Here is a 26,352-nt window from a genome sequence, read left to right as displayed (position 1 = left end):
CCTCTATTACACCTGCCACTGCCCCCATGTGTAGAGTTGAATGGCTAGCACTTCCCGAATGATGCGAGCTCCAGGGATAGTGACAGCTCTTCTCCATCTCTTTCAGTTGGTGCCACTGCATCTTGGCCCAGGATGGCCAAGATGCCACACAATCAATATATACATACATATATATATATTTAGTATCCTGCTCTGGAGTGCCGCATCATTTGTTTGAGATATATATATATATATATATATACACACACACACACATACATATATACCACACAATAAATACACGTGTTTGCAGCAGTGGATGGCACGGATTGGCAGGAGCGGGGGGGAGGGTGGATACAAAATAAATAAAATAAACTTACCTAACCGCGTCTCTCCTCTGTCGTCTCTCCCAGCCGGAACGGAAGCACACAGGCACCCCTAAGCCAACCACAATGCTGCACAGAGCGTTGATTGGTCTAAGTGCCGTGGTTCGGTGCTCAGACAGGCAGTGGGAGCCTGTGCTGATCTCCACCAGGCTGAACTACAGCCTGGGTGAAGAACATGCAAATCGCGCATGACTGTTTGGCCGGCCCAAGATGGCCGACCAAACCGTCATGCACACTTATAGTGTGCCCACCACTCCTCCCCTGCTCCTCTGTGAGCAGAGCAGTCTGCCCGCAAAACTGCTTCAGCAGGTGAAAATAAAATAATAATAACATCATGTAATTATCATTTTAGTTTTCTTTTTCTACACTGCTGAAATGGAGCGAGCGGCGCTCCTCCGCCTTAGAGGAGGAGCCGCCACTCTGTGTTATGTTGCTCAATTTTATGCATTTCTGATGAGTTATTGTAAAGACTTTTAATAATTGTACAATTCATAAATTCTAAATTTGTGTTAGGTAATATATGGACTGAGCTTAGTAGTTAAATGAAATATTTCACAGCTTTACAGTCTCTGATTATGAGAAGCTGGGTTATTAGTCGAGCAGGGTAGGTAGCTATTTCAGGTAATAATCACACTCCTTGTCAGGGTGAACACTTACAGTCACCATATTAACCTGAGCTTAACCACCTAGTAGCTATGGCACAGATCAGACAGGCGTAACATCGAGGCAATGTGTAAAGTATGTATTCAGTACTATAACAGTAATACAGTTTAAATACAAAATAATAAAAATCCGAAAACAAATTTATAAAAATAGAGTAAAATTGAATAAACAAAAGGACATCAATTAGGCTAGTTTTAAGTACTAATAGTGCCAAAAAGTGGAGTGTGGCCAGAGAGGTGAACATGGCAGTCGAGTTTTGAAACCGCTCCAGGCGGCCACTTAGTTATCTGACAAAGTCCCTGGGGCGATTGCTAACCATCGTTTCTTCAAGGCCCATAAAAACATCCGAGACAATATATGACTTCATGGTGGATTCTGCGACGGCTGGCGAAAAAGGACTAGGATGGTATTTACAGACTCAGAGGCCCGTCCTGAGGCTGACGGCCTCTTCCTCGGCCACAGACTAGAACCAGCATGGCCTGTACGGTAAACATCACTTACAACGAAACTTTTACAACGCACTACCATTACAACGCGGTCATTACAACGCAAACTACTACAACGCATTGCGCTGGGGGGCGCTCTAGAATAGGGAATAGGTTAATTTACTATTCAATAACCTTCCCTAGTGTCCACGGGGACTGGAGTTGGAATAGTAAATTAAACTATTCACTATCCAGCACCCAAAAGCGCTATGCGTTGTAATGGTATGCGATGTAAAAACCGCGTTGTAAAGGCAGGCGTTGTAATAGCCTGCGTTGTAACATCATACATCCGGCCTGTACATACCCTTGCTGGCTTGGAGACACCATAGCAGGGGGCTGGATTGGCCTCCTCTGGGCCAGAGAAGCAGTAGGGCACACCTAGCAGGTGAGGTTCCCACCAGGAGAGATGGCACAGAGATAGTCAGCACCCGGAGTGCTAGATTGGCCTTTTCTACTCTTCCCTAGACCCTGCTCCTGCACTCCTGGGTTCCCCTCCTGGTGACCCCGCCAGCAATACCGGAGGTGGGTGGGATCGAGAGTGCTGCGCGCCAAGCCATGACTGCAACCCTGCGTAAGATGTTGCCCATATTCCTCCTGGGGCTCCAGAGACAGCTGAACCGGTCAGTAGGATCCCCTTGCAAACCTCAAGGTAGGCACCTGCGGACCGGTTCCCTATCTGAGGGGGATCCCGTTGGAGATAACAACGTCCCAAGCCCCTGTTGTTGTGTGCTTTTTCTGAAGGTTGCTCCCTCAACTGTGTCCTGCATACATACCCACTGGACAGGGGCTGAAGGGCACCATCGCAACACAGCAAGTTGAATGACCGGGCCCTTTCCAGCTCTTCCCTACTTCAGGATTGCGGGCACCCTCCACCTCATGAGGGAGCTCCTGCATTGGGTGATGACGGTGATTTCTCCTGATTAGCACTGTATCAGCTCTCAATAAAGTGGCCCAGCATTTGAGGTACTTTTGAACTATCCTATTTCTCCAACTGGACTCTTGCAACAAGGTAGGCAACCTTCCACTTCCTCCCTCCAGGGACTGTGCTCACCTACCAATGCGTGGTGACTCACGTGGATCACTGTTGAGGGGCCTGGTGCTACCAGGCCTGTACCCTTGCTCCTGCTCTTCTCCCTGGGAGTATTTGAGACATCTCCCAACCTCACACAGTGCGAGGTATTGCAAAGTATGATGTATTCCAGAGATTGAGCCATCTTCCCATCCAAGCATTGCTTCCTGGGCTGCTCGTGCTGCACCATTGTGAGACTCCCATCTTGCACTCTCTTGTGAGTCCTGAGGTGCTTTAAGCAGGCCTGTGTTTCCGACTGCATAACTAGACGACTGTCAGTGAATCCCGTGCAAGCTTTTGATGAGACCACACCGCAGATATACTCGGATAAATAGGACACAATTCTTCCCAGGCAGCTCCGGAGGCCAAGGTAGACTCCAATGATGTTGGTTCCCTGCGAGCGGATCACAGGAAACTAGCGGAGAGAGTGTCCAAAATAGAGTCGGCCATGGCAGAGCTTGTCCCAGGTGTACAGGATCATCACCTCCCGCTCCAGAATCTGACCAAACATCTGTGGTTCCTGGAGGGCCAAGCAGAGGACGCAGAAGGCCACTATATGTGGAATAACCTCCACATAGACTACTGGAGGGGATGGAGGGAAAAGATCTAATACAGTCCACTGAATCCTGCCTCAGATCCTTCACCCCAGCGCAGCATCTTACTTTACAGAAGGCCGTACTCATTGTGTGGCCACCAGACATTCAGCTCTGGGTGCACCCCTCCATACCTCCTTCCCTGCCTGTTGCACAGGGACTAAGTGTTGCGAGCAGCTTGTTAGGCAGGGTGCATCGAGTTTGAAAACTGAGAGGTACTGCTATTCCCAGATAATACCCTTGTGGTTCACAACAACACGCCTCTCTCTTGGGCTTCAAGAGAAAGCTCAGAGTCATGGGTGTTAGGTATTCCTTCCTCTTCCCTTCCAAACTAAAAATCATATTGGATGGCAAAACGTTCTTTCTCATTGAGCCAGAGGCCAGGTGGGACTAGGCAGAAGGGGACAACTCTGCCTCACAGTGTTCCGTGCACTCTGTTGGACATGCCCATGGCTGGGGAACCAGGTGCATCAGCCGGGGCCCGAGGTTGTTGGGCCGACAGCTTCCTCTTCAAATCCCTCTCTGGAGCAGTTTTGCTACAGCAGAATGGGTGCTTTAGCAACGGCAAACACATATACGGATACTGGTCCACCTCTCTTTGGCTCATAATTATCAGAGGAAGGTGCTTCTCCTTCTCACCAGGCCCCCTGGACTACTAAGCTTCCCCGCCATTGATAACCCCCCCAAACGACAGATGACCTCCTCTAAAGTCGGGACTGTGCTCTGGAATCACCAACTTTACTACTGACTGCTAGATTCTTTCTAATCCACTTTGTTCTCAATAGACACTCCCCCATTCCTTTGGTAGGGGTCCTCTTCTACCCGTCCTACCCCTGTCCTGGACTTGAAGGAGCTCTACTGGGTTTGGCCTATTCTCCGGTTTGCTAACCCAGGTGCCCTCCAGCCAGGCTCACGCTCCCAGCTCAGAACCAATTGCTTCTAGTCCAGTTTGGGTGTCCAGTTGTTTGCTAGCTGCCAGGTTTTGTAATTTCCCCATCAATTTCACAGTTGAGTCCTACCCACCACTTCGAGTTCTATGCAACTAAGGCCTGAGGCAAACTATCTGCATTACTAACCCACTGTCAGTGAGCACTTTTCGGTTCTAGACATCCATGCTTACGCAACCCCTTCGTCTTGCACTCTTCCACTTATAGCCTAATCACTTGGAACGTATGAGGGATGTACACACCTAGTGGCCGTCAGAAAATACACTCCTTTTTAACCTGAAATGGGGTGCACATCTCCTTTTGACAGGAGAAACATTTCCTTTTGGTGGAGTGCTCATGACTCCAGAATCGCTGGCGGGGTCGGTGTTCTCCAGTGAATACTGAGCCTATCTATGCCAGAGGAGTGACTATATGGATCCGTGCAGGGGTTCCATTTTCAGCACACTCATCAATTACGGACGCTGAGGGTAAATTTGTGCTAGTGGAGAGTTTTTTAATGATACACCCCTCGAGACACGAACCTACCAGTATTTCATACTAGACTCTGGGTTTCTAGACCCTCAGCTCATCTTCCTTGGATCCTTAGTGGAGACTTCAATGCAGTCTTAGACACAGGCCTAGACATATCCTATCACCCATTACCACAAACCCCAACAACAGCTAATGTTCGTTCCTTAAGAGACTGGCTGTATCATTGGACATTAGCTGACGTCTGGAGGCGGGATAACCCCAGACTCCGCCTATATTCTTCCTACTACTCCCCCGCATGACCTTCAGGTGTGCCTCAATAGCATTGTCTGCTGGTCACATCTCTGCCCTTCCTTTCCCCAATCTGATTACTTGGGAAGGCTTATTTCATACCTTAGCCCTCTGGGGTCCACATTGTGATGGGGACAAAAGTTGTTTCCTATTCCGAATTGGTGGCTCAAAGGTTCTACCCCGGAAGAACCCCACACTTACAGAGACTCGTTGGCATCCTGTATCAACAACTACTTTGAGAAGAATAACGATGGCACTGGAACTGTACGCAACATCCTTAACTGACAGTATCCTTCCATAATCCAAGAGGGAGGCTATACTTGTCCCCATATTGAAGTCAGGACAACCCTCCAATGACCCATCCTCTAATAGGCCCGTAGCTATTCTTAAATCGGACTATCAGATACTAGGCAAGATCCTTGCTTCCCGTATCCTCTCAGTCCTTCCTCAAATCAAACATCCAGATCAGAATGGATTCATACCTCGCAGAAATACCTCTCCAAACCTTGGCAACTCCAATCTTGGCAAAGCTGCGGTGCTCAGCTTAGATCTGGAAAAAGCATTCAATACTATTCGGCAAGAGTAGCTCTTTGAGGTCGTGCACCACTTCGGGTTCGCCCCTCATATTAGTCACCTCATCAAAATACTTTAAACTCAACCCACAGCACAAGTCCAAATGGGTTAATCGCTCTCCTTCCTTCGCAATACACCGTGGTACTTGGCAGGGGTGTTTAGTCACCCCTGCTGTTTGTCCCTCCCATGGAACCTTTGGTGCATCAGCAAATGCCAAAGGAGGTAGCCTTGGAGAATTCTGTTTCCTGATGAGATCCAGACAGTTTCTCTCTATGTTGATGATCTCCCCGTATATGTAAAACATTTTCAAGATACTACTACGGGGCTGGTGCAAATCCTGGATAATTTTGCTGCCAAGTTCCGCCTCCGACAGAATTGGTCCAAGTCTTGAATCTTTCCACTCACTCCTGGGATTCCATATGCCCAACTAGACCTTAGGAGGGGTTCTCTGCATTGGGAGGGACACATGGTCCACTAGTTTGAAATTAGGATATACCAAGCAGACCCAGATCTGTTAGAGGGCACTCTCACAAATGCAGAGAAGTCTATCTCACCCCAGATGTCCTTCTGGAAATCCCTCCCCCTGGCCCCAATCAGGCGCATTGCCCATTTGTAGATGATCCTCCTTTTGCATCTCCTTTGTTTCTTTACAAACCTACCACTAATTTCACCCATGCGTTTTGTTCGAGACCTAGACGCTACTGAGTGAACTCATTTGGCATACCAGTAGGAAGAGGGAGGCCCTTGCAAAGCCCAGGCTTCTTGTAGACGCAGGCGGAATGGGAGCATCCCACTTTGAATTATATTTTCTCACTACACTAATCCGTTGGTGCATCAATGGCTTTCTGGACTATCACTAGAGGAGATGACTTCTGTAAGAAATCTGTTATTTCAGTGAGAACTGAACACCATCCTGCTCACTGCTACTAGGTGACAACTGTTAGAATTGAATGCATCATTTCCCCATCGTTTATGCTTTATACTGTGTTATGTTAGCGTTCATGTAGCTATTTTGTATTGACCGGATTTGCATATGCGTGTGACCAGCCCCTTCTAACTTTGTGCGGGTTAAAGTTTGCATCTGTGACGCCATTTTCTTCCATGTAGCCGCCATATTGCGCTGTGATCGAAACCAGGCCTCTGTGCCCCTCTCTGCTTGCGTCAGCAAAAAGCTGCTGTTCAGTTATGTCCTCTTATCGTATTCAAGGTTCAAACCCAGATGTACTAACAAATAGCTTATTCTGCTTCTGCATGCCTGTCCCTGGTCGTAGTTATGCTCCTACACTAGAGAGAGCCAAGACCGAACAAGGAGACCTTGGGAGTCTGATAACGTTTACCCATTCTGCAGGTGAATACTCATCCTTCTGTGCCTTCTTTATTTCAGCCTTTGCCCAAGCTGTATTTTTCCACCAGGGACGGGACTTGGGAGGTGTTGGAAAGCTTATTTTGTGTTACCAAGTGTTCTGAAGGCAGTCCCTCGACAGCTATCCCATGAGGCTGGTCAGATCGGACTCCACTGCAGTGTAATTACTAATGAAGGAGTTAGTATGCATTCTCCACTGTTGTCCCTACTCTTCATTGCTGGGAAGGCCAAGAGGAGGTCGCGAGTGACCCGGGTAGCCCATTTCGGGTAATTTCCTTTACAACACTCACATCCTACACTTCTCTGAGTGTCTATAATTGCGCCTTAATGCTTACTAAACAGACAGTTTAATATGAATGGGCTATCCCTATTCTGGGTCTGTCGAAACCTACAGGGCCACTAACTGCCAGGCGTCTCCACTCCTGGAATGACATACACATAACAACCATAGGAGACCTCTATGATCAAAAGCAATGGCTTTCTTTTGGAACTTATGGACAAATCTGATTTACATACAGAACAATTCCTCCTATAGAACACTATTCATTAAGCAATTCAGAAGACATGGCCTGCCCTAAATGCACCTACTCCAAGCTATACATACCATGGGACATGGCAGGCGACACATTTCATGGTTTTATAAGGGCCTTTTACCTCAGGAATTATTAAGTGGAATTCCCTGAAGGACAAATGTGAAGTCGACCCAGGCAGGGTCTTACACAATAAAGAATGGGCATGTGTTTCCCCACATGGTCACCAGAAACGCAAGATTCAAACTAATATAATACTACATATTGCACAGAGCCTATCTCTCTCCTGCCGCTCTTAATAAATCCTTTCATCCACTTGCCCCCATTGCCACACTGTAGCAGCTGACTTCAAGGTCATTTTCTGGCCCTGCACCCTCCTTAGTTCCTTTTGTCCCTGTATAGTAAAAATGCTTTCTCCTCTCACTGCCAAGCCAGTTCCAATAAACTAGCCGCTAATAGCATTGGGAGTCTATAAGCGCTTCAAAAAAGGCTGGGTGGCTTCCCATCTTACATACCTGGATTTACTAATTGCTTAGAAAGTGATTCATTCTCAACAGAAATCTAAAGCCCCTCCCTCTCTGAGCTCCTGGTTTCAAGACCTCATATGGGGAGCTGCAGAGAGCTTTGTACTGCAAAGAAATGAAGCCAGGGCGTTTAGAAAACATTCATTAGCAATGACCTGGAAATCCCGTGTAGACCGCTTAACAGCCATTATGGCTGAAAATGCTTCTTCATTATACCCTTTCAGCACCTTCACCCACCAAGGTGATAGCATCTACACGCTATGGGCGGATAGATGCTGGTGATTCTCCTCATACAAACTCAGAATTACACATCTCTGCCTTTACTGCTAACTTAACAAGGAGATGATGCCTCTATCTACTTGGCCTAGTGGCTTAACTCTGTTACCTGACTCCACCCCTAGCATTACCCTCACGCTCCTCCCCTTTGCATCCCCCTTTATGCCCCAGTTTGTCTTTGCTCGACTCGCAATATCTGTTGCTATCCATGCAATATTAGTGAACTAGACACGTCTTTTTTTTAATGTGAACCTTCCCACTGCCATTAACTTGTATGCTGAACTGTGTATATTAAAGTATACAAAAAAGTGATGGATGGAATGCTTGGATTAATCTCAGCCACTGGTAATTACTCAGGCCGCATCCCAATCCATCGTTATTTTGCACACCATGTCACCTTACTTTGGACCCAACTATATGCAAATCAGTCTTGACCCTGCTCCAATGGGAACAGTCCAGCCTGAACTGCCAAGCCAGGTCCTCCCAGAACTGGAACACAAGCAACACAAGACCAGTTTCGCTATAGTTATGAGCTCATCTGCTGGGTACAGCTTGGTCCCAGTGATACAGTGTGCACAGGACCCGCGTCTGGGAATACCCGTCCCACTTAGGGCGATAAGCTAAAGTATACCAGTAAGAACAATAGTTACTTACCTGTAATCTGTGGTTCTCCAGTATTGGTGTCTTTCATAGATTCACATGCCTGACTCATTCCCCGTCGTCGGAGTGGGATTCCCACGGTATATAAAAAGCAGTAATATGCAATAATATCCTTAGAAAAACTTGGTAATAACCAACCAGGAAGTAAAGTAGCCCAAGCTACAAGAGTAAAAACTTCCACACTCATGACTATCCTAGTCATTTTGTATAGACCAAACTGCAGCCAATCAGGCGACAGCACCCACTAGAATGTTCTCCCCAGAGGCTCAGGCTCTCAGATTTTCTCGCACAGGAGTGAAGCTAAAAACATCCTAGCCTAAAGAGCCTCAGAGGGGAGGTGGTTGCATGTGAATCTATGAAAGACACCAATACTGGAGAACCCCAGATTACAGGTAAGTAACTATTGTTCTTCTCCAGTATTAGGGTGTCTTTCATAGATTCACATGCCTGAATCCGAGTAGCTAGCAGTACCGAAATAATGCTTGGAAGACGCTATTTGTAACATAAGTTTGTATATAGCAAGTATATACATTCACATAATAAAATGCCAATATTCATATATGCATGAAAAAACTTGCAATCACATGAGAATGCACCCAACTTAGGCATGGAATAAGCGTCTGAAAAACAGTACAGAGGAGGAGGGAAAAAACAGAGGCTCATCTTATCTGAAAAGATTGCGTAGAACCGTTTGACCCACTGACGTATCAGCCTCGCTGGCAGCATCCGAACAATAATGCCTGGTGAAAGTATGTCTGCTGGACCAAGTCGCTGCTCTACAGATTTGCGGACGAGGAACTCCAGCGAAAAGAGCAGTCGAGGAAGAAACAGCTCTTGCAGAGTGAGCTCTTGGAATTGTCTGTAAAGGTCTTCCAGCTTGAAGATGGCAAAAGTCAATAGCTGCAGAAATCCATCTAGCTATAGTTTGTTTAGACACTGCTTGTCCTTGCCGTATCTTTCCATAGGCAATAAACAGTTGATCAGATTTGCGAATGGCAGAGGTCCTTTGCAAATAGAATTTTAAACATCTTCTGATGTCAAGGGTATGTAATGCCCTCTCCAGAGGGGATTGCGGATAGGAAAAAACGTCTTTAAGATGACTGGTTCGTTCAGGTGAAAAACCGAAGGCACCATAGGCATAAACCTTGGGTTTGTACGTAGCACCACAGAATTGGACGTGAATTGTCAGAAAGGTGAATTGACGGTGACAGCTTGAACATCACTGACTCTTCTACATGAAGTTAATGCTACCAAAAGAGAAATGTTCCATGTTAGGAATTTGAAATACACCCTGTGAATTGGCTCAAATGGGTGGCGCATGAGCTGCGCTAATACTACATTAAAATGTCATGATGGAGGCGGACGACGTACAGGAGGAAACATTCTGAATAGTCCCTAAAGAACTGTTGTATTCTTGAAGAATAAAGAGAGGTGGACCCATCCTGACGTTACCTTGAAATGGCTGCCAAAAAGACCTTCAACGTTGCATGAGATAAGCCTGATCTTGCCAAGTGCAAGAAAAAAGGTAATATCTGGTCCGGCGTTGCATGAAATGGGTGAACCCCAGCAGATTAACACCAAATGCAGATTCTTTTCCATTAAAGTCTGTATGTCTTTATTTTAGCAGTATCGGAGGAAAGGCGTAAGCATATATTTGAGACCAGTTTATCGAAAATGCCTTCCCTTGCGAGTCCCAGTGGGGAAGCCAGCTTGCAAAGAAAACAGGCATTTGCTGTTCTTTTTTGTCGCAAAGCGGTCCAGATCGGGATGACCCCACTGCTGGAATATTCGATCCGCTGTTGGCTGATGCAGTTCCTATTCGTTGTTGGACACCGTTGACGTGCTGAGTGTGTCCGCAAGCACATTAGCAACTCACGGCACATGAACAGCCAAGAGATTGATCCTGTGTCACATCGCCCAAGACCATATCTCTTGGGCTTCATGAGATAGAAGAACCAACCTCGTTCTTCCCTGTTTGTTTAAGTAATGCATACTTGAAGTATTGTCTGAGCGAACCAATACTGTGGCCCCTTGAATGATTGCACGAAAGGATTTGAGGGCAAAGAAGATGGCACCTAGCTCTAGCAGATTGATGTGCCAAGCCTTTTGTTGAGGGTGCCATTTCCCGCTGACCTTCAGCCCTTGAAGACATGCTCCCCAACCCTCGAGGGATGCGTCTGTGGTGATTGTGTAATTTTGGCGCTTCTTGAAGGAAACGCACACACCTTCTACAAATTTCTTTCTTGGAGCCATCAAACAAAAAGGCCTCTTGCATCCGAGGAGTGATTAGAATGAGATCATCGATTGAACTGGAGACCTGCAACCACTTCTTGTTTAGCTCCTCTAGCAATTTCCTCATGTGTAATCTGCAGTTGGGAACCAACGGGATGCAGGTGGAGGCTGTGGCCAGGAATGACTGAGGATCTACTAAAACAGACTTTTTTGTACGTAGAAGAACCACCAAGTGGGAGCTGCACGCCCGTCGTTCGTGTGAGACAAACACCTTTGCTAGGTTTGTATGGATTGATGCTCCGAGAAACGTTCATATCGGAGCAAGTACTAGTTGGGATTTGTCATGATTTATTGAAAACCAGGTTTTGAAACAGTGACTGACAAGTCTGGGTGTGCTGGCCTGCTTGTAAATAAGAGCGAGCCCTTATTATACAGTTGTCTCAGTAATGAAGAATTTGTATGCCTTGCAGACGTAGATAGGCTGCCACTGGTGCCAGGATCTACGTAAAGACACGTGAAGCCGACCTAAGTGTCAAAGGTAGGACAGGTAGGACTTTAATTGAAAATGTTTTGTACCTATTGTAAAGCGTAGCCACTTCCTGTGCTTAGGAAGAATTGGCACACCAAAATAGACATCTTGGAGGTTGAAAGTAGGTATAAAGTCGTTCTGGCATAAGAACTTTAGGACTTTCTTGCAGTACAACATTGGTAAAGTTTGCGCAAATATCTAAAATCATGCGCTACTTTCCTGATTTGCTTGTTGAGGAGGAACTGAGAGTAAACCCTAACGCTGTTGGAGATTCGGAACCACTCCGACGGTCTCTGTTTGTATCCATATAGACACTTGTGGAAACGACTCCCGTAGATGAGAAAGGTGGAGATCCCTTTGGAGGTGTAGAAAAAGGGAAATTTGACAAATTCTAGAGTGTGCCCTTGGGCATCACGTTTAAAAACCCAAAGGTCCTCTGTCACCCTTGACCAATTGGAATAAAAGTGAGATATTAGACCTCCGATGTTTTTGGAGGGAATAAAGGTGGGTTCAAGGTAATCCATTGTTTCTTAGAAGAGTTGCCTCGGCTGTACGATGATTTTCTATGTAGGAACTGTTGGTACTTTGCCCATGTGACTGCGTTTGATTTGAGTAACGCAGTTGGTTCCGATTGTAGGAGCCAATACTGGATGGAACTGCCTTGAAAAAAGGACGTGGATCTATGTCCTCGGCACCACGAAAAGGCTGCGATTCTATATCCAGAGGGTGCGGGCAGTATCTGTGTGCTGGCCAGAAGGGATCCTCAATCAAAAGGCAAGTGAAATATTGAAGTCTGAACTTCCTTGCGAAAGACGTAGCATTGAAGCAAAAATGTCTTCGCCAGACTGCCCCTCTTGCGAGCTGTCGAAAACCTGTACACGCAATGTCCGCTGCACAGTGTATTATTTCTGATGCACTTCTCTCTCTCGCTCTCCCTCCTGCAGGATCTTCAAAGTATGAGGCTTGGAGGATTCTGGAATAAGTTCTACTAGCGCCAACATGTCAGAGCACATCTGGCGGCATACCTGACCACTGGCTTGCAAGATAATCGCTGTGCCGCCTGAGTAATGACTGAGTCAGGGTAGGCTGAGAGACTAGAAAAGCAGGTGAATGCCTGGAAGCGCTGTCGTTGCAGAGCACCAGTGACAGCAGAGATTGTCCTCAGAGAGTACATCGACCGTATCGTCGACAAGCTGGCACATTTTCACGTAGAAAAGTGCGCAGAGTGAGTCTAGGCGCCGGAGAGTAAATCTCGTGGGCGTAGATGTGGGGGGCACAGACTCAAAGAAGGCCAGAGACCCCTTAATTGTGATGTTACTTCAGCTGGTGAAGTAGAGGAGAAGCATCACTTCAAACCTTAATGTGCAGGACAAAAAAAAAATCCTCCCACATCAGAAGGGGGGTATAGTCTAAGCACAAGAACAACCCTTTCTCCTCCTACCATGTCAGTGACAGGTAGAGTGCTGGTCCATATACTCTTCATGAGGGTTCACAGGAAAGGGTCTCAGCTTCCCACAAGTGACGCAGGGTCTGAAGGTAGACTTCATGTAAGACATTACAAAACTGTGATATTATGAAGAAAAAATTTAAAGAAAAATGAAGAAAATTGAAGAAAACTGAGCAGAGCTCAGGGAGACTCCCTTAACACGACGTGCGGTAGAAAATCTGAGAGCCTGAGCCTCTGGGGAGAACATTCTAGTGGGTGCTGTCGCCTGATTGGCTGCAGTTTGGTCTATACAAAATGACTAGGATAGTCATGAGTGTGGAAGTTTTTACTCTTGTAGCTTGGGCTACTTTACTTCCTGGTTGGTTATTACCAAGTTTTTCTAAGGATATTATTGCATATTACTGCTTTTTATATACCGTGGGACTCCCACTCCGACGACGGGGAATGATTCAGGCATGTGAATCTATGAAAGACACCCTAATACTGGAGAACGCATGTTTCAAGCATTTCATCGCCTACTCAAAGCACAACTTTCTCAAACTAACCAGAGGACCCACAAACCCATGCTCTCTATTCCTTTCAGTTACATGTCTGTGGTGGGCATCATTTACAGGGATAGAAGGAAGTGGAGGAAGTTCTGTACCCAGCCAAGGAGGTCGCATCATTGTGGCCATGAATATTTTCTCACCTTCTCTCATTCCATATTCTATGAGGGGAGCTTCTGGCTGATCCTTCATCACCTATATTCCCCTTTGTTTTCTTAAAAGTGGAACTTTATTTTTTCACTAAATGTGAGAAACCCAGGTGATTTATTTTTTAATGTGACACAGTGGTATTACCATGATAGCGCTACAAGGCCATATCAGTGCCAGAATATGTGCGGTTGATCAAAATCCCACTGGTAATTATTTATTGTTGCTTCCTGTTTGATGTGTGCTGTGCGGGTCTAGGCACGTTTGTGCACCTTCAGGTTTAATTGCCTCTTAGGAGATGTGCAGTTTGTCAATATAGCGCCTTGTACTGGTACACAGCAGGTACCAGTGCGCGCAGAGATATTTTGACAGAAAAACAAAATAAGACCAACAGTTTATAACTAAGTTGCTAAGGCTCACACGATGCGGTCAGCTAGAGAAGGCACGATTAGAACCTAAATCTTCTAGTTCAACATCTTGGCCAGACACGAACACTATATAGTGAGTTATTCTTCAAGCAGAGCTGATATTTTTAACATGTTTTTCATGCCTGTTTGATTGTTGCAGCCAAATCCACTGGATTTGTCAAACATAAAAATGTGTAAATTCGTCTTTCAACACATTAACTAAAATGAAATAACAGAAAATAAAATCTCATAGCAAATGTAAAAAGGTTGAAAAAGTATTCTGCCTTGCTGTGGTTTAATCAATTGACATCACCGAGCATTTATCCAAGCAGCATTATTGCAGCATTGCCTCGTGCCTACTGTCCACCAAATGGCTATGCTCAGGAAGAAGCAATTAGCAGCCCTTGCTAACAAAGTCTTCATAGAAGTCCAAAAGGTAGCGCTGTCTCCATCCTCCTCGCTTGTGTGTCTGTGTCTCCACCTCCCACCTGCAGGAATGCAGGCAATGTGCTTCTTCTGTCTGTGGAACTCTCCTCGCCCACCATCTTGTGCCATGCTAAACCAGGGACATTCAAAACAGATCCCAATGGTTTCAAATCTCAAGCTCTCCTCTCACACACATAACAGCAGAGCTTTACTCAACAGGGGTCAGAAGACCAGCCTCTCTGACACACACACCTTATTCCAATATTTAATGCTAATGGCTTGCAGAAGCCTAGAAGCGGAAAGGCTGTTTTGGCAGTTTATACAGCCTATCAAAGTACCGAATATAGCTTTATCTCACATTCAATTATGTTGTTTCTTTCTACAGTTTTACATCCTTAGATTGCACGAATTTGCAAAGTGCATCCATTATAGTCCTAAACTTCTGCAGGAAAAGGTCACCATTACTTAAAATGCCCAACTGTTGCCTCTTCTTGTTTTCTTTCAAATGACCCTTTCCTTATTCTAAATCCTCTGCATGCCGTCTCTCTGTGGGTACAGCCTACTATGAGTCTTATGCATGGTTGCTTTAATCTCTATTATTTTATTTTCTAGAAAATCCCCACATCTCATTTCATAGATCACAACCTCTCTTTCTTTGAAACCAACCCCTGCAACCTAACATCTAATCTCCGTTAGACTATCTGTTAATCCCACCATAATCTAGATGAACTAACATACCACCCACTAATGATCACATCTAACCCTATAATTTTATCTACTAAAAAGAAAAAATGGCAAAATGCATGCAATGATTTCCTTGGCTGCACAAAACGAATCCCAATATCCAATACTAATCACTGGATTATCCACTAACCTTGCGTTCTTGAGCAGTACGCTGCCCAGCGTAAAATACTTCAATGACTTCTCATGGGTAATAAGTGCTAAATAAATTCAATTACAATACGTAGGACAGGGTTTCATGGACCTGCTGGAGTGGGACCACACACACTGAGATCACGTGAGCCGCAGGGTTCACAGACTACCTACACAAGCACAGCGAGTGAAACTGGCGGGTCCTTTGCTCCACCATGACACAGACACCCATAGATAAACATAGAAAGAGTGGGGGCCACAGGAACCCCAGGCTCACACTATGTAAGGGTTTTCCAACAGCATCAAGGGAGAAAAAAGTGACCCGCTCAAGAAGTAGGACAATGTGCAGATTAAATGCTCCCAGTCTGAGCTATCTACAGAAATCCAGCAGCCTCACCAGCCAACAGATTAGGTTTGCCTGGATTCTGAAAACTTTGGGTAGAATAGATGACATTAACCAGCAGATATCTTCTGAGAAGGTGATAGGCAAGTTTAGAAATGAGCACTCGATATACTATGAGGCTATGTCGCTCCACAGAGACCAGGCCACAGATGCCGTGGGGCCTTGAGGAAGGAAGTAGCCCCTCGTACTGGTCTGAAGAGTACTCATCGTAGTTAGAAGATGGGGAACAGTTTAGGGGAGACCATGTGGCGTTACGGTCAGAAATGCCATCTTCAGAACTGGGAAACCTGGTTCGACCTCTGCATCGGTTCAACATCCTATGATTCTGGGCAAATAACTTAGTTGCTCTGTGCCTTAAATAAATTAATGTGACCTTGTGCAATGTAACTGGTCCTCTAATACATATGGATTGAGTCTGCGCTGTATAAAACTGCAACCAAAAAAAACCAGTTCTCAAAATACCTTCCTCAGAAGAGTCGGCTCATGTCTAATGGTCCTGTTTAGGAATCCCCGGCCCCTAACACTCATCTCATTATGAATGTACCATGGGCAGGGTGGGGACTTCCCATTCTAGGCTTCCACACTGCCTGAAACTCAAGATGAGGAACTGAAAGTGTGAGGCAAGGCAGATGGGCGTATTAGACGCACATGGAGATTGAGCATCCCCTACCTCTCCTGACCTGCGTCTCACCCTCATATCTATGAAAGTGGTGTTTGAAAGAGGTGGTCTCTTACCCTTCTTGTCTGCTACTCTTCTCCACCACAACAGGACAAATAAAATCACCAACCACAGCAAGGTGGCCACCGAAAAGGTGACCACCACTGCCATCACTGGGAATGCCGCAGGTGGAGGGGGGTAAGTTGCCATGGGAAGCCTTGGAGATGAGTCCATTCCGCTAGGGGCTGGTGGAGGAGAGACTGTCGTAAGCGGGGCCCCACAAGCAGAAAGACCAGGAATAACCTCTGGAGAAGGTGTCATCATTGGTGAGATGACTGGAGGAACGGACACTGCATGTGGCCCCATCTTGGAAGGAACAGTTGGAGACACCAGAGGCCAGGTGTTGACAGCAGGGGTCACGACCTGCTCTTCAGGCCCATCAGGCCCATCACCTGCAAATAGAAAAAAAAGTGGAGCTGTGGATGGGGGTTGTAATTTCATAACTAACACTTTTAATAGATCATACAAAGGCATCTACTCACAAACCATCACCACTGGTGCTCCAGTCTACATTCTCAGCACATGGCTAGATTGGCTAGGAGTCTGGGCTTCAGCCTTGTGCTCCTGAGCAGGTCAAATGCATAAGAAACTGAGAACCTTCAGATTCCTATGCTCGCAATCCAGCACTTCTCATTGGCACAGGTGCACACAGTACATTCACCCAAATGATTACAATCAAATTAGTTCACAGAGTTCTCTAGAGAGGAAAGCTCAGTCCTAACAATGGTGACACCAGGACTCATTGTGTATTTCTCTGACATATACATCACTCACACTGGAAGAGCAAGTGTCCGCGTATCCTACTTCCAGAAGGTGAGAGGCGCAGTTTGCATTAGCCAATAGACCGTTTCCCCTCCAGATCTGGAGTCTCCGCCTCTCTCTCAGACCCATCTCCATTTCAAGTTATTAAAATCTAAGGACAAGAAAAGCTCCTGCCTCACAAAGGAAAACCGCTATAGACCTGTGAGGGGGCATAAAGATGTGTCTTTCTTGGGCACCGTTTCCCACGTAGGGCATCCCACCAGCCTCGTAGAAACTGCATGGCTTACCTCCCTAAAGTATTACCCTCAGCACTGAGTGGCAACACCAACCTAAACCTTAGCAGCAGTGAATAGGTCTTTATCAGGCTTCAGCTGCACTGGCATTTACTCCCTTCATTTACCGTTTCAATCAGGACCCTTTGGAATAACTTTAATTAATTCTTTTTAGAACACAGTCTATCCAACAGTTCGTTCTCATAAAAATAATAGATTATTTAACTCCCTTTAATGTAGTGTATGATTAACACTCCAATGGCTGGTGTGTTGCCCACATGCCCAGTTTTCCCCCACAGTGCTGGGAGATGGTGGAGACTTTATGCAAACCAATTTTCAGGTCTGGCTGGCACCAGACCCTATTTAACCAACAGAAAAAGCGCTTTCTAAAGAACGAATGAGAAAGGAGCACTGGCTCTGCTACCATGTTGATATAATCGGGAACCGCATTTGATTGGACAGACATAAAAAAGAATGCTTGTATTGTCTTTTTGCCTTGTGTGAAAAACAAATGCCTAACATGCAGGACTGATCTGGTTATGATGTCAAGCCAATATTAATCCTTTCAGTGTGGGTATCCGCCAATGGCCGACACCCGAACTACCTCCCCAGTGCATCTGTCAGCCTTTGGCTGAAACTGGGGAGGAATGTAAAAGTCCCTCTGGTGCTCTGCAGCAGATGGAGTCCTTTATTTGATTTTTAACTCTGGCTCATCGGGAAGAGATTCTCCAGCACTAATTGATTCAGGAGAGGTAATGCTGGTAAGGGGAGCATCTCTCCTTCCCAATGATATCTCTGCCCAGTGGATCCCTGCTTGGAGATTGTCTAAGGAGAGCGATCCCCAAGCAGGGATCCACCCACTAGGCCCCAGGTAAAGGGGGAGCCCTTAGGCAAGAACTGGTATTTCCCTCACCACTCTCATTAGTTTCAGTCATCTGCTCCCCTGGCGTGGATATGTGGGATTACCCCCAATTTGGACGGGGGTGGGGGAAATCGCACTAGTCACCAGGTGAGAACAAAAATTTTAAAAATTGGGTTGATTGGTTTACCGCAATCAACAGAAAAGGAGCAATTCCAGAAAAGGATTACTGCTATGTATGAAGGAAAAAGGAAGCAATTAATTTTTTAAGAAGACCCCTCACTCACCAACCTAGTTGGTGACATGCTTCATCATAGGGTTCCCACAAAGGGGCCGAATGCCTCCCGGGTATTCTGCGACTCCTGATTACAGCGGAGCGTTTTTATTTTGTGCAAAGTGAGTGATGGGTGAAAAGTGATTTAAGATGGTCTCTATGAACCCTAGAAATTTAATGGTGGGGTCATAGGACAAGATCAAAACGTAGGTCGATGTCCTCTATGGTTATATTGGCCATAGACATCCGTGGTGTACTTGTGACAAGGTCTACATGTTTCAGCCTTCTCATGCGTTGTCGCAAGGCTTTCTTCATGACCAGCGAGGACAATCAGGTGTGCACTTGCTAAGGTGCACACACGTTGTGTAAGGCTAACCGCGAACTTACGGTTCAGCTTGTAACAATTCATTTTAAGACGCAATTATGCGGTACCCCATGGATCCTGCCAGGGGGTGTTGCCTTTAGTCAAACCTTCGTCTAGGTCAGCGACCGCTTATGGCACCTGTTGCAGTCCCGGCCCAGGATCCGTTGGATCGCAACAGGTGCCATAAGCGGGCGCTGACCTTGACGATTGCTTTTCTGCTGAAACTTGTTCAAATGCTGCCCAAGAGATTGTAATGACCGGAGCAGCCCTAGTAAACCCTTCCTCCCCTAGTTATGGCAACAGCCTGAGCAATGGCTCAGCTAATGACATGGACAGATGGATAATGATAGCCTTATGGAACATGGCTGGCCTGACAAACAAGGTCGACAACCCAGATTGACATACATTTACTGAACGCTAGACAGTTCTCTTCCTACAGGATACTTGGATAACTAACAATGTGGCTGTTGATGGCTTTGCTACTTTTTTCACCCCGTACCAGGCTCCATAGGCAGGACGACGGAAGGTCCTATTGCTTTCATTTCCCTCACGTTACCAGATCAAGTTATATAGATGAGCTTGTGTTCTGTTCATTACCAACTCATCATGTTGCAGTGTTTAACTAGGCAGAAGCTACTGCTAAACATCTATAATAATGTTTTGGATCCAAGTAATGCTGGTTTGGCAAGATCATTTTATGATGACATTGATAGTTGTGTAAGCAACATAAGAGGCAGTTATGTGATTGTGTTTCTGGGGTATTTTAATATGAAGCATTGTCAACTATCTGCTACCAAGTCTTGTGGGCTGATGGATAATGCTGGGGACTTTATTACCCAATTTTTCTACAGCCTGTTGGGTGATGAACTTAACTAGGTGCTCATGAAATACAATTTAGTATTTGTCTTTGGCTCCCTGAGTGCTGACCCAATCATATCCCCCACTTTTATTGGGGGGGTGGGACAGCCATAGCCTCATCGACTTAATTACATTCTCAAAGGATATAAGAGATTGGGTAGCAGACTATACTCTTGCAGAATCTCCCCTCGGTGACCATTGACTTCAGGCTCTATCAATCAGTGACTCTTTCTTTGCCAAGAGGCAGTTAAAGGTTAATCCTCTGCCACTGCGCTTTTCCATGAACAAAGGGGTATCATGAGCTGGGCAAAAGGGGAAAATGATTCCTTCTTGTCTGCTCTGCTGGGTGTAACAATACCAAACTTTTTGACCTGCTTAGGTGACAACATCACCCCTAGGGGAGGGCTGGAGCTACTAACAGGGTTCAACAGAATGTGCGAGACGCCACACAACATGCTCCCAAACACACCCAACAACAGGAAGCAAAGCAAATGGTATGATGCCAACTGTACCAAGGCCCATAACTAGCTGTAGGCAGCGCTCAACAAAGCCCTTAGGAACCTAGAACTCGTCTGCAGCTGTAGGACTCTGTATAGGAAGGCCTTAAGGGCCCGGAAGAAATCCATCAGTGAGGAAGCATATCACTCCCTAGTACTAGCTAGCGCACTAAAGGATAGCACAGCCTTTTGGGCAGTGGCAAACCGTATCTACTTTGACAGAACCCAGGAATCTGGTATTGTACCGTGATTTCACTGGAAAACTGGGGACACATTTCACTCATCTCTACTCAGACCCCTACCTCTTTGGAGGTTTCAACCCCTGTAGATGTTGATATAATCCCTGAGTTTTATCTTCTTTCTCTCAGTCGTCAGCCATGTCATCTTTTGGGCTGGAGATTGAATTGAGTAAGGTAATAGCAGCAATAGGCAGCATCCCTGTGGGGAATGCTCCCAGACCGGACGAGATACTGGCTGATCTTTTTGAAGCCAATATTCCGTTGTGGGCAACACTTTTGACAAATGTTTTTAAAACAATATCAGTAAGAGGTCCACCGATGCCTTGTTCCCACAGGATCATTATCCCAATCTTCAAAAAAGGCTGAATGGGTACTCCACTGTGCTACCGACCCATATCACTGATTAACTCGGCCGTCAAGATAATGGGAAGAATCCTGCTGGAGCACCTGCAAGCCTGGGCAAATAAACAAGAAAATGTGCTTTTGAGTCTCAAATTTGGTTTTTGCCCTGGCCTAGGTACAGTTGAGCAGTGCCTCAATTTATACCTTCTGATAAGTAAATATACGGTGGCCTAGAAGGGCAAGCTGTACCTAGCCTTCATGGATCTAAGCTCAGCTTTTGATTCTGTAAACAGAACCAAGCTGGGGAGCATTATTCTAGATCTTGGGGTGGAGCAAAACATTGTTACATTCCTGAGAGATCTTCATATAGAGATAACGGCCAGTGTCAGATGGCTTGGGGGGAAGACAACTGAGTTTTTTAAAGTAGCCAGAGGCCTCTGCCAGGGTTGCATTCTGGCCCCCTTCCTCTTTTCTTTATATGCAAATGGCTTAGAGGAACAACTGCTGGCTCAATGCTGACTGTCCACGAAAAGGCAATGGTAGTGTACCACACTGATTTATGCCGACGACACAGTTTTAATAGCAAGAACAGAAATTGGCCTACAGCGATTGCTTGACTGTTTCTGCACCTTTATGGCCAGCTTGGATCATGTTGTTAATCAGGCAAAAACTCATGTAATGGTCAGCAGCAGCCCTCCCATTAGGGCAGAGGAGCATCACCCCACTTCTGCTAGTGCAGCAAAGGTGAAAAATAAAATGAATTATCATTTTATTTTTCACTTCCCTTCTCCCAGCCCGATCAGTGTTTGTGGGCGGGGCTATAGCTGCTGACTGGCAGCAGTGGAGAGGTGGCCACTCCACCAGTTTACACTCTGCAAGTCACTTGGGCCGGCTTTCTTGTAACGACCAGCCTGACATGCGCAGTGTAGACCTCTCCACCTAGCTGTCTTAGACAGCTGGGTGGAGAGCAGCCACAGGCACCCAGTGCCTGCAGGAGCATTGAGGCAGCCCACTCCAGCCAATCCTGGGGGCTGCTCCCATACTGCTTATCTGCAGCATAAGAGCAGCATCTGGATTTGCAGAAGGGGGTTGGCTGAGGCTCCACGAGGTGCCGTCGCACTGACGGTACTCATTCAAGAAGAAAACAGGAGGAAGAAGAATGGTAGGTAAGTGCATTTTTTATTTTCTTATCTTTTTGACCCACTGACAGGAACTGTGAGTAACTCGCATTGCCTTGAGACTCAACTCCAGAGCCCTCAGTCACGGCCCATTTTAAATGTTAACGAGCTAAGATTGAGAGCTTTAGCCTTTGAGCCTAAACAAATTGTGATTTATTGCAATGCCCGTCACTGCGTTTGGCTCTCCGTTCACTCCACGCTCCTCCACTGTTGAGGGTCTCCGACCTCCACTGGTAATGGACTTTGGATCCACTAAGAAGGGAAATATTACTTTTAAAGTGGACACCAATAAAGTCAGTACTGTCTCCACGTTCCCTTATGTCTGGATACCATTTCAGGAGAAACTTACTTGGGGTCCACTGAAGATTAAGAAAACCACAGAGGCGGTTTTCAGTTTTTCCTCCAATATAGGAAATTAACACATTAAAGAGCTTGTCACCATATATAAAGCCAAATGGAGTACAAATGCCAGCTACAGGGCTGGTGTTTTGGGATCTAGTGACCAAACAGGGTTGAAAAGAATTGAGAATGGTTTTATCAAGAGGCTATTAGCTGTCCCAAAATCCACCAGCTCCTTTATTTGCCGCTCGGGACCTGGACTAGTGTTCATCAATGACCTTATTAAGTTGCAGCCACTTCTATAGTTTAAAATTTGGACAAAGAACCAAACCTCTTTTAACTGAATGGTTCCCACTGACTGCCTAAAACTGGACCATTGTCTGAAAATTCCCTGAATTAGGTACATTTACAACACTTGCACTAGCTTGGATTTGATACACCCAAGGCATATTTCAGGATAGCTTCCTGAACACTTTGAAAATCATGTTTTTTTAGGTCTCGCGCCTAGCGTTGCACTGCGCAAGACATTTAGTAGGTGAAAATCGGGGATGTGAGGCTCCCCTAGGAATGGCACACGCACAACCATGTGCCTTTCATTCTGTGGCATGTTATTGGCCTTTGCGTGCATGGTTTTCTGAAAGCCAGCACGCAATAGGCCAAAGGCGGGCACGTTACTCCGCCTAAGGCCTATTGGTGTCTATTACGCGCTTGGTGCGCGTAATAGACACCAATAGGCCATGGCTCGCAGTGGCGTGCGCGTGCACCACTCGCGGGCTTTTTCTTTTTTTGAAGCAGAAGTGAAAGCAAATGCTTTCCCTGCCGCTTGTTTTCTTCTGTGCCTGGGAATTCGAGTTGCCCATATGCTGCAGGAAGGAGACAGGAGAACTGCGGGGTCTAGCGGGGCACCGTTGTATGGAGGTGGCTCAGGTACAAAGCAGAGGCATTGCAGGTCCAAAGTTCCAAGGAAGGCATTGTGAGACCACGGGGGCCTATGCAGTCCTTCATGTAGCATTACTGTACCTAGAGGGCAGGCCATCGGTAGCAAGTACTGTTTCTGTGGGAATAAACCCACTGGTCTTTTTTTTTTACCCTCACGGTCTTATCCTTTTCCGGAACCGGGGCACGTTGGAACTCGTGACTTTTTCTTTACTCTCAAGTCACTCCATTCCATATGAGGCCGTAGGATTATTTCAGACGTTCCACACCTCCCAACCACAGCCCAGACTGTAATATTCCATGTCTTGCCTCAGGCACTCATTATCCCCCATGCCGATGGAACCCCCACTCCCCTCATCGAAGCGCCTCGTTAGGGCATCGAGTGGCTTTAAAGTGCCTTCATCACTCAGTTGGTTTAGCTATTATCTCTCTGTGTCCCATGAGTTCCCATTTTTTCCAAGTACATCGCTGTAAAGCCAACAAGACAGTCAGGTTATTGTACTTTTGAATGTACCTTTCCGTAATTTGTAATGGTGGGCATCCTAAACTTGAGATTTAACACAAGCTTAACTTTCCTATTTAGAATAGTTCAGAAAACAGACTGCCGCTGCGAGAGGCTAGCTTTGAGTCTGATTTTTTTGCGTTAAAACTATCATTTGGATTGGGTTTTTTTGTGTTGGGTTGGTTCACCTAACAGTCACTGTGTTTCAAGTGTTAGTTAAGTGGGTTAAAATTACAAATTGTGCCCCTCCACTTTAGATTTTGAGAGAATATGGTTTTGAATGAGAAGCTGCCACATGGTCATGTAGCCTTAAAGTTTCTTAGTGCAAACGATTTGAAAGTGCTGGATTCCTTTAAACCAAACGTTTTTGATATGGGTACATTTGCTGGCTTGGTTTCTGCTGTGTATTTTTGGGGGTACTTGATTTCTTTGTATGATACTACCTGTAGTGAGTTGTTACATGCATGGTAATGATTATTTGAAGTGAACATCTAGACAAGCTGCTACTTTCAGATTCTGACGGCTATGGTGTCCAGCCCACTTAATACAAATATTGCCAGTCTATAAACTACCATAACAATTGGGAATGGTATGGGTATAATATTTACACGTCTTCAGAATATGTTGCACCATCCTAACATGTTTTCAAGTAAGTGCCTGTCCGATCAGGCTATTGAATGACCGGGCGAATTTGGAATTACGGTGTGAGTGAACACCACGAAACAACCTGTCCATTCCAGTCGGTATGGTAAAATGCATGTTTTAGCAATAGGTTAATTGGGGACTTTTCATTACTACAGTGCATGTGGGTGATTACTGAAACTTATGGCGTTTGAACGCCATTGCTCCAGCTTTAGAGACTGCGTGACTGGCAATGCAAGGTGAACCCTCTTAAGCCGAGCAAGTACACGCAGGCTAATTCAAACGTGCACACGAGGTGCAGGCATGGGGATGAGTCGACCCAGCCAGCTGACTGCTTAGAGTAAAATTAGCTCCATAAAGCTCTCCTGCAGATGTTACTAATGGGCCTTACATTCTCACGACCCACGCTCCTGCCTCGAAGTTCGTTTGTACCCTCCTAGCGGTCCCAGGCCACTTTACTCTGGGTTTTCATGTATAGTTTTTTCTGCAACTCACACGTTGTGATTTTCCGACGGTCGAAATTGCTCCTTTTCGTAAGGACACAAATGGTGGCATGTTTTTAATTAGATTAAAATCCAGAAAGATTGTGGTGGCGTTTAATTGCATCCCTGCCTGAAAAGTGAACGTTAGGGGTATGTATATAAATATACAGTTATTGGAACAATAATATGCAAAACTTATTAGGAAAACAGTATTTTGTGCTTGGTTGAAATTACTCGCTTGAACATCTTAGTGTGAATGAGCCCCTACACACAGGAGTTATGGGCTAAAATGAGATTTTAACGGACTGCGACTATTTCATGGACAGCCTCTACATAAACAGTAGGTGTCTTACGTAACTCTTGAATGTTTGCTGTGGTCTACTGTGCTTAGATGTATCTAATCTGAGATTAATTTGTACATAATTTGGAGAACAGGGATTGCTTGCCTCGTGCTACCAGGTGGGGTTGCATAGTGCAATCTTAAATAATTACCATAGTCAGATGGCTGTCTTGTGCCCCCATGTTTTATAGGAACTTCAGCCAGGGCTTCTTTCTTGATAGGAATTCGTAGACAGCGATGCTTAAGATTTCATTAAAATGCTAAAATTAACTGCAAGCCTCGTAATGCAATGTATTGTTAGTTGACAAGTCAACTGTCTGTAGGTGGCACTCGCAAGCTTATGAGTCTCTTGGGTCACTGCAATGAAATACTTGTGAGTGCACAGTCTTTTCACAATTGAGTCTTGGGTTCTTTCAACCTTTTGGAGAAAATCTTACATTTTTACAGACTCCGAAACTCTGCTGCCAGGTTTTAAGTGCCTTGTGTGTTCTGGTGGTACCTGGTGTGGGTGTTCAATGTTCACAGGAGGTGTCAGATTTCTAGAATGTGCTGCAGGAATATTTATTGCGAGATGGCACTGCAGAGGCAGTTTTTAGGTCTCAGCCTGCGTAGGCTACGATTGCGCAGTCTTGCCGGCGAGATCTTATGTTTTCTAGTGTGGGGCTTAAACCCGCTCCTCTTCTCCATTGGCTGGCTTCCTAAACGGAGGCCAGCCATTGGAGGAGAGGGGCGTCTGTCCATTAAAGCCCCATCTTTTTGGGATTCGGGGGTGTGTTTTTTAGTTTCTTTCTCTCCTCTTCCCATTGGCTGGAATTTTACATTCCAGCCAATGGGAAGAGGAGAGAAAGAAAAACACGCCCGAATCCGAAAATGACGGGGGTTTCTCCGAGGCATTTCTGCATGACCTCGGAGAAACATGGTGGTGTCATGGC

General features: G+C 45.8%; 1 protein-coding gene across 1 annotated transcript in view; it reads right to left on the bottom strand.

Moving 5' to 3' along the window:
- TNFRSF13C (TNF receptor superfamily member 13C) overlaps positions 1–26,352 on the bottom strand; it is a 54,744-nt gene that overhangs the window by 5,750 nt on the left and 22,642 nt on the right. The window contains exon 2 of the mRNA XM_078640574.1: positions 16,552–16,926. Within this exon, the coding sequence (XP_078496700.1) occupies positions 16,552–16,926 (375 nt within the window). The remainder of the gene's footprint in view (positions 1–16,551; positions 16,927–26,352) is intronic.

The sequence above is a fragment of the Lissotriton helveticus genome, chromosome 1_1, assembly GCF_964261635.1.
Source record: "Lissotriton helveticus chromosome 1_1, aLisHel1.1, whole genome shotgun sequence".
In the NCBI taxonomy this organism is placed as follows: Eukaryota; Metazoa; Chordata; class Amphibia; order Caudata; family Salamandridae; genus Lissotriton; species Lissotriton helveticus.
This window is presented reverse-complemented; position numbering and strand designations above follow the sequence as displayed.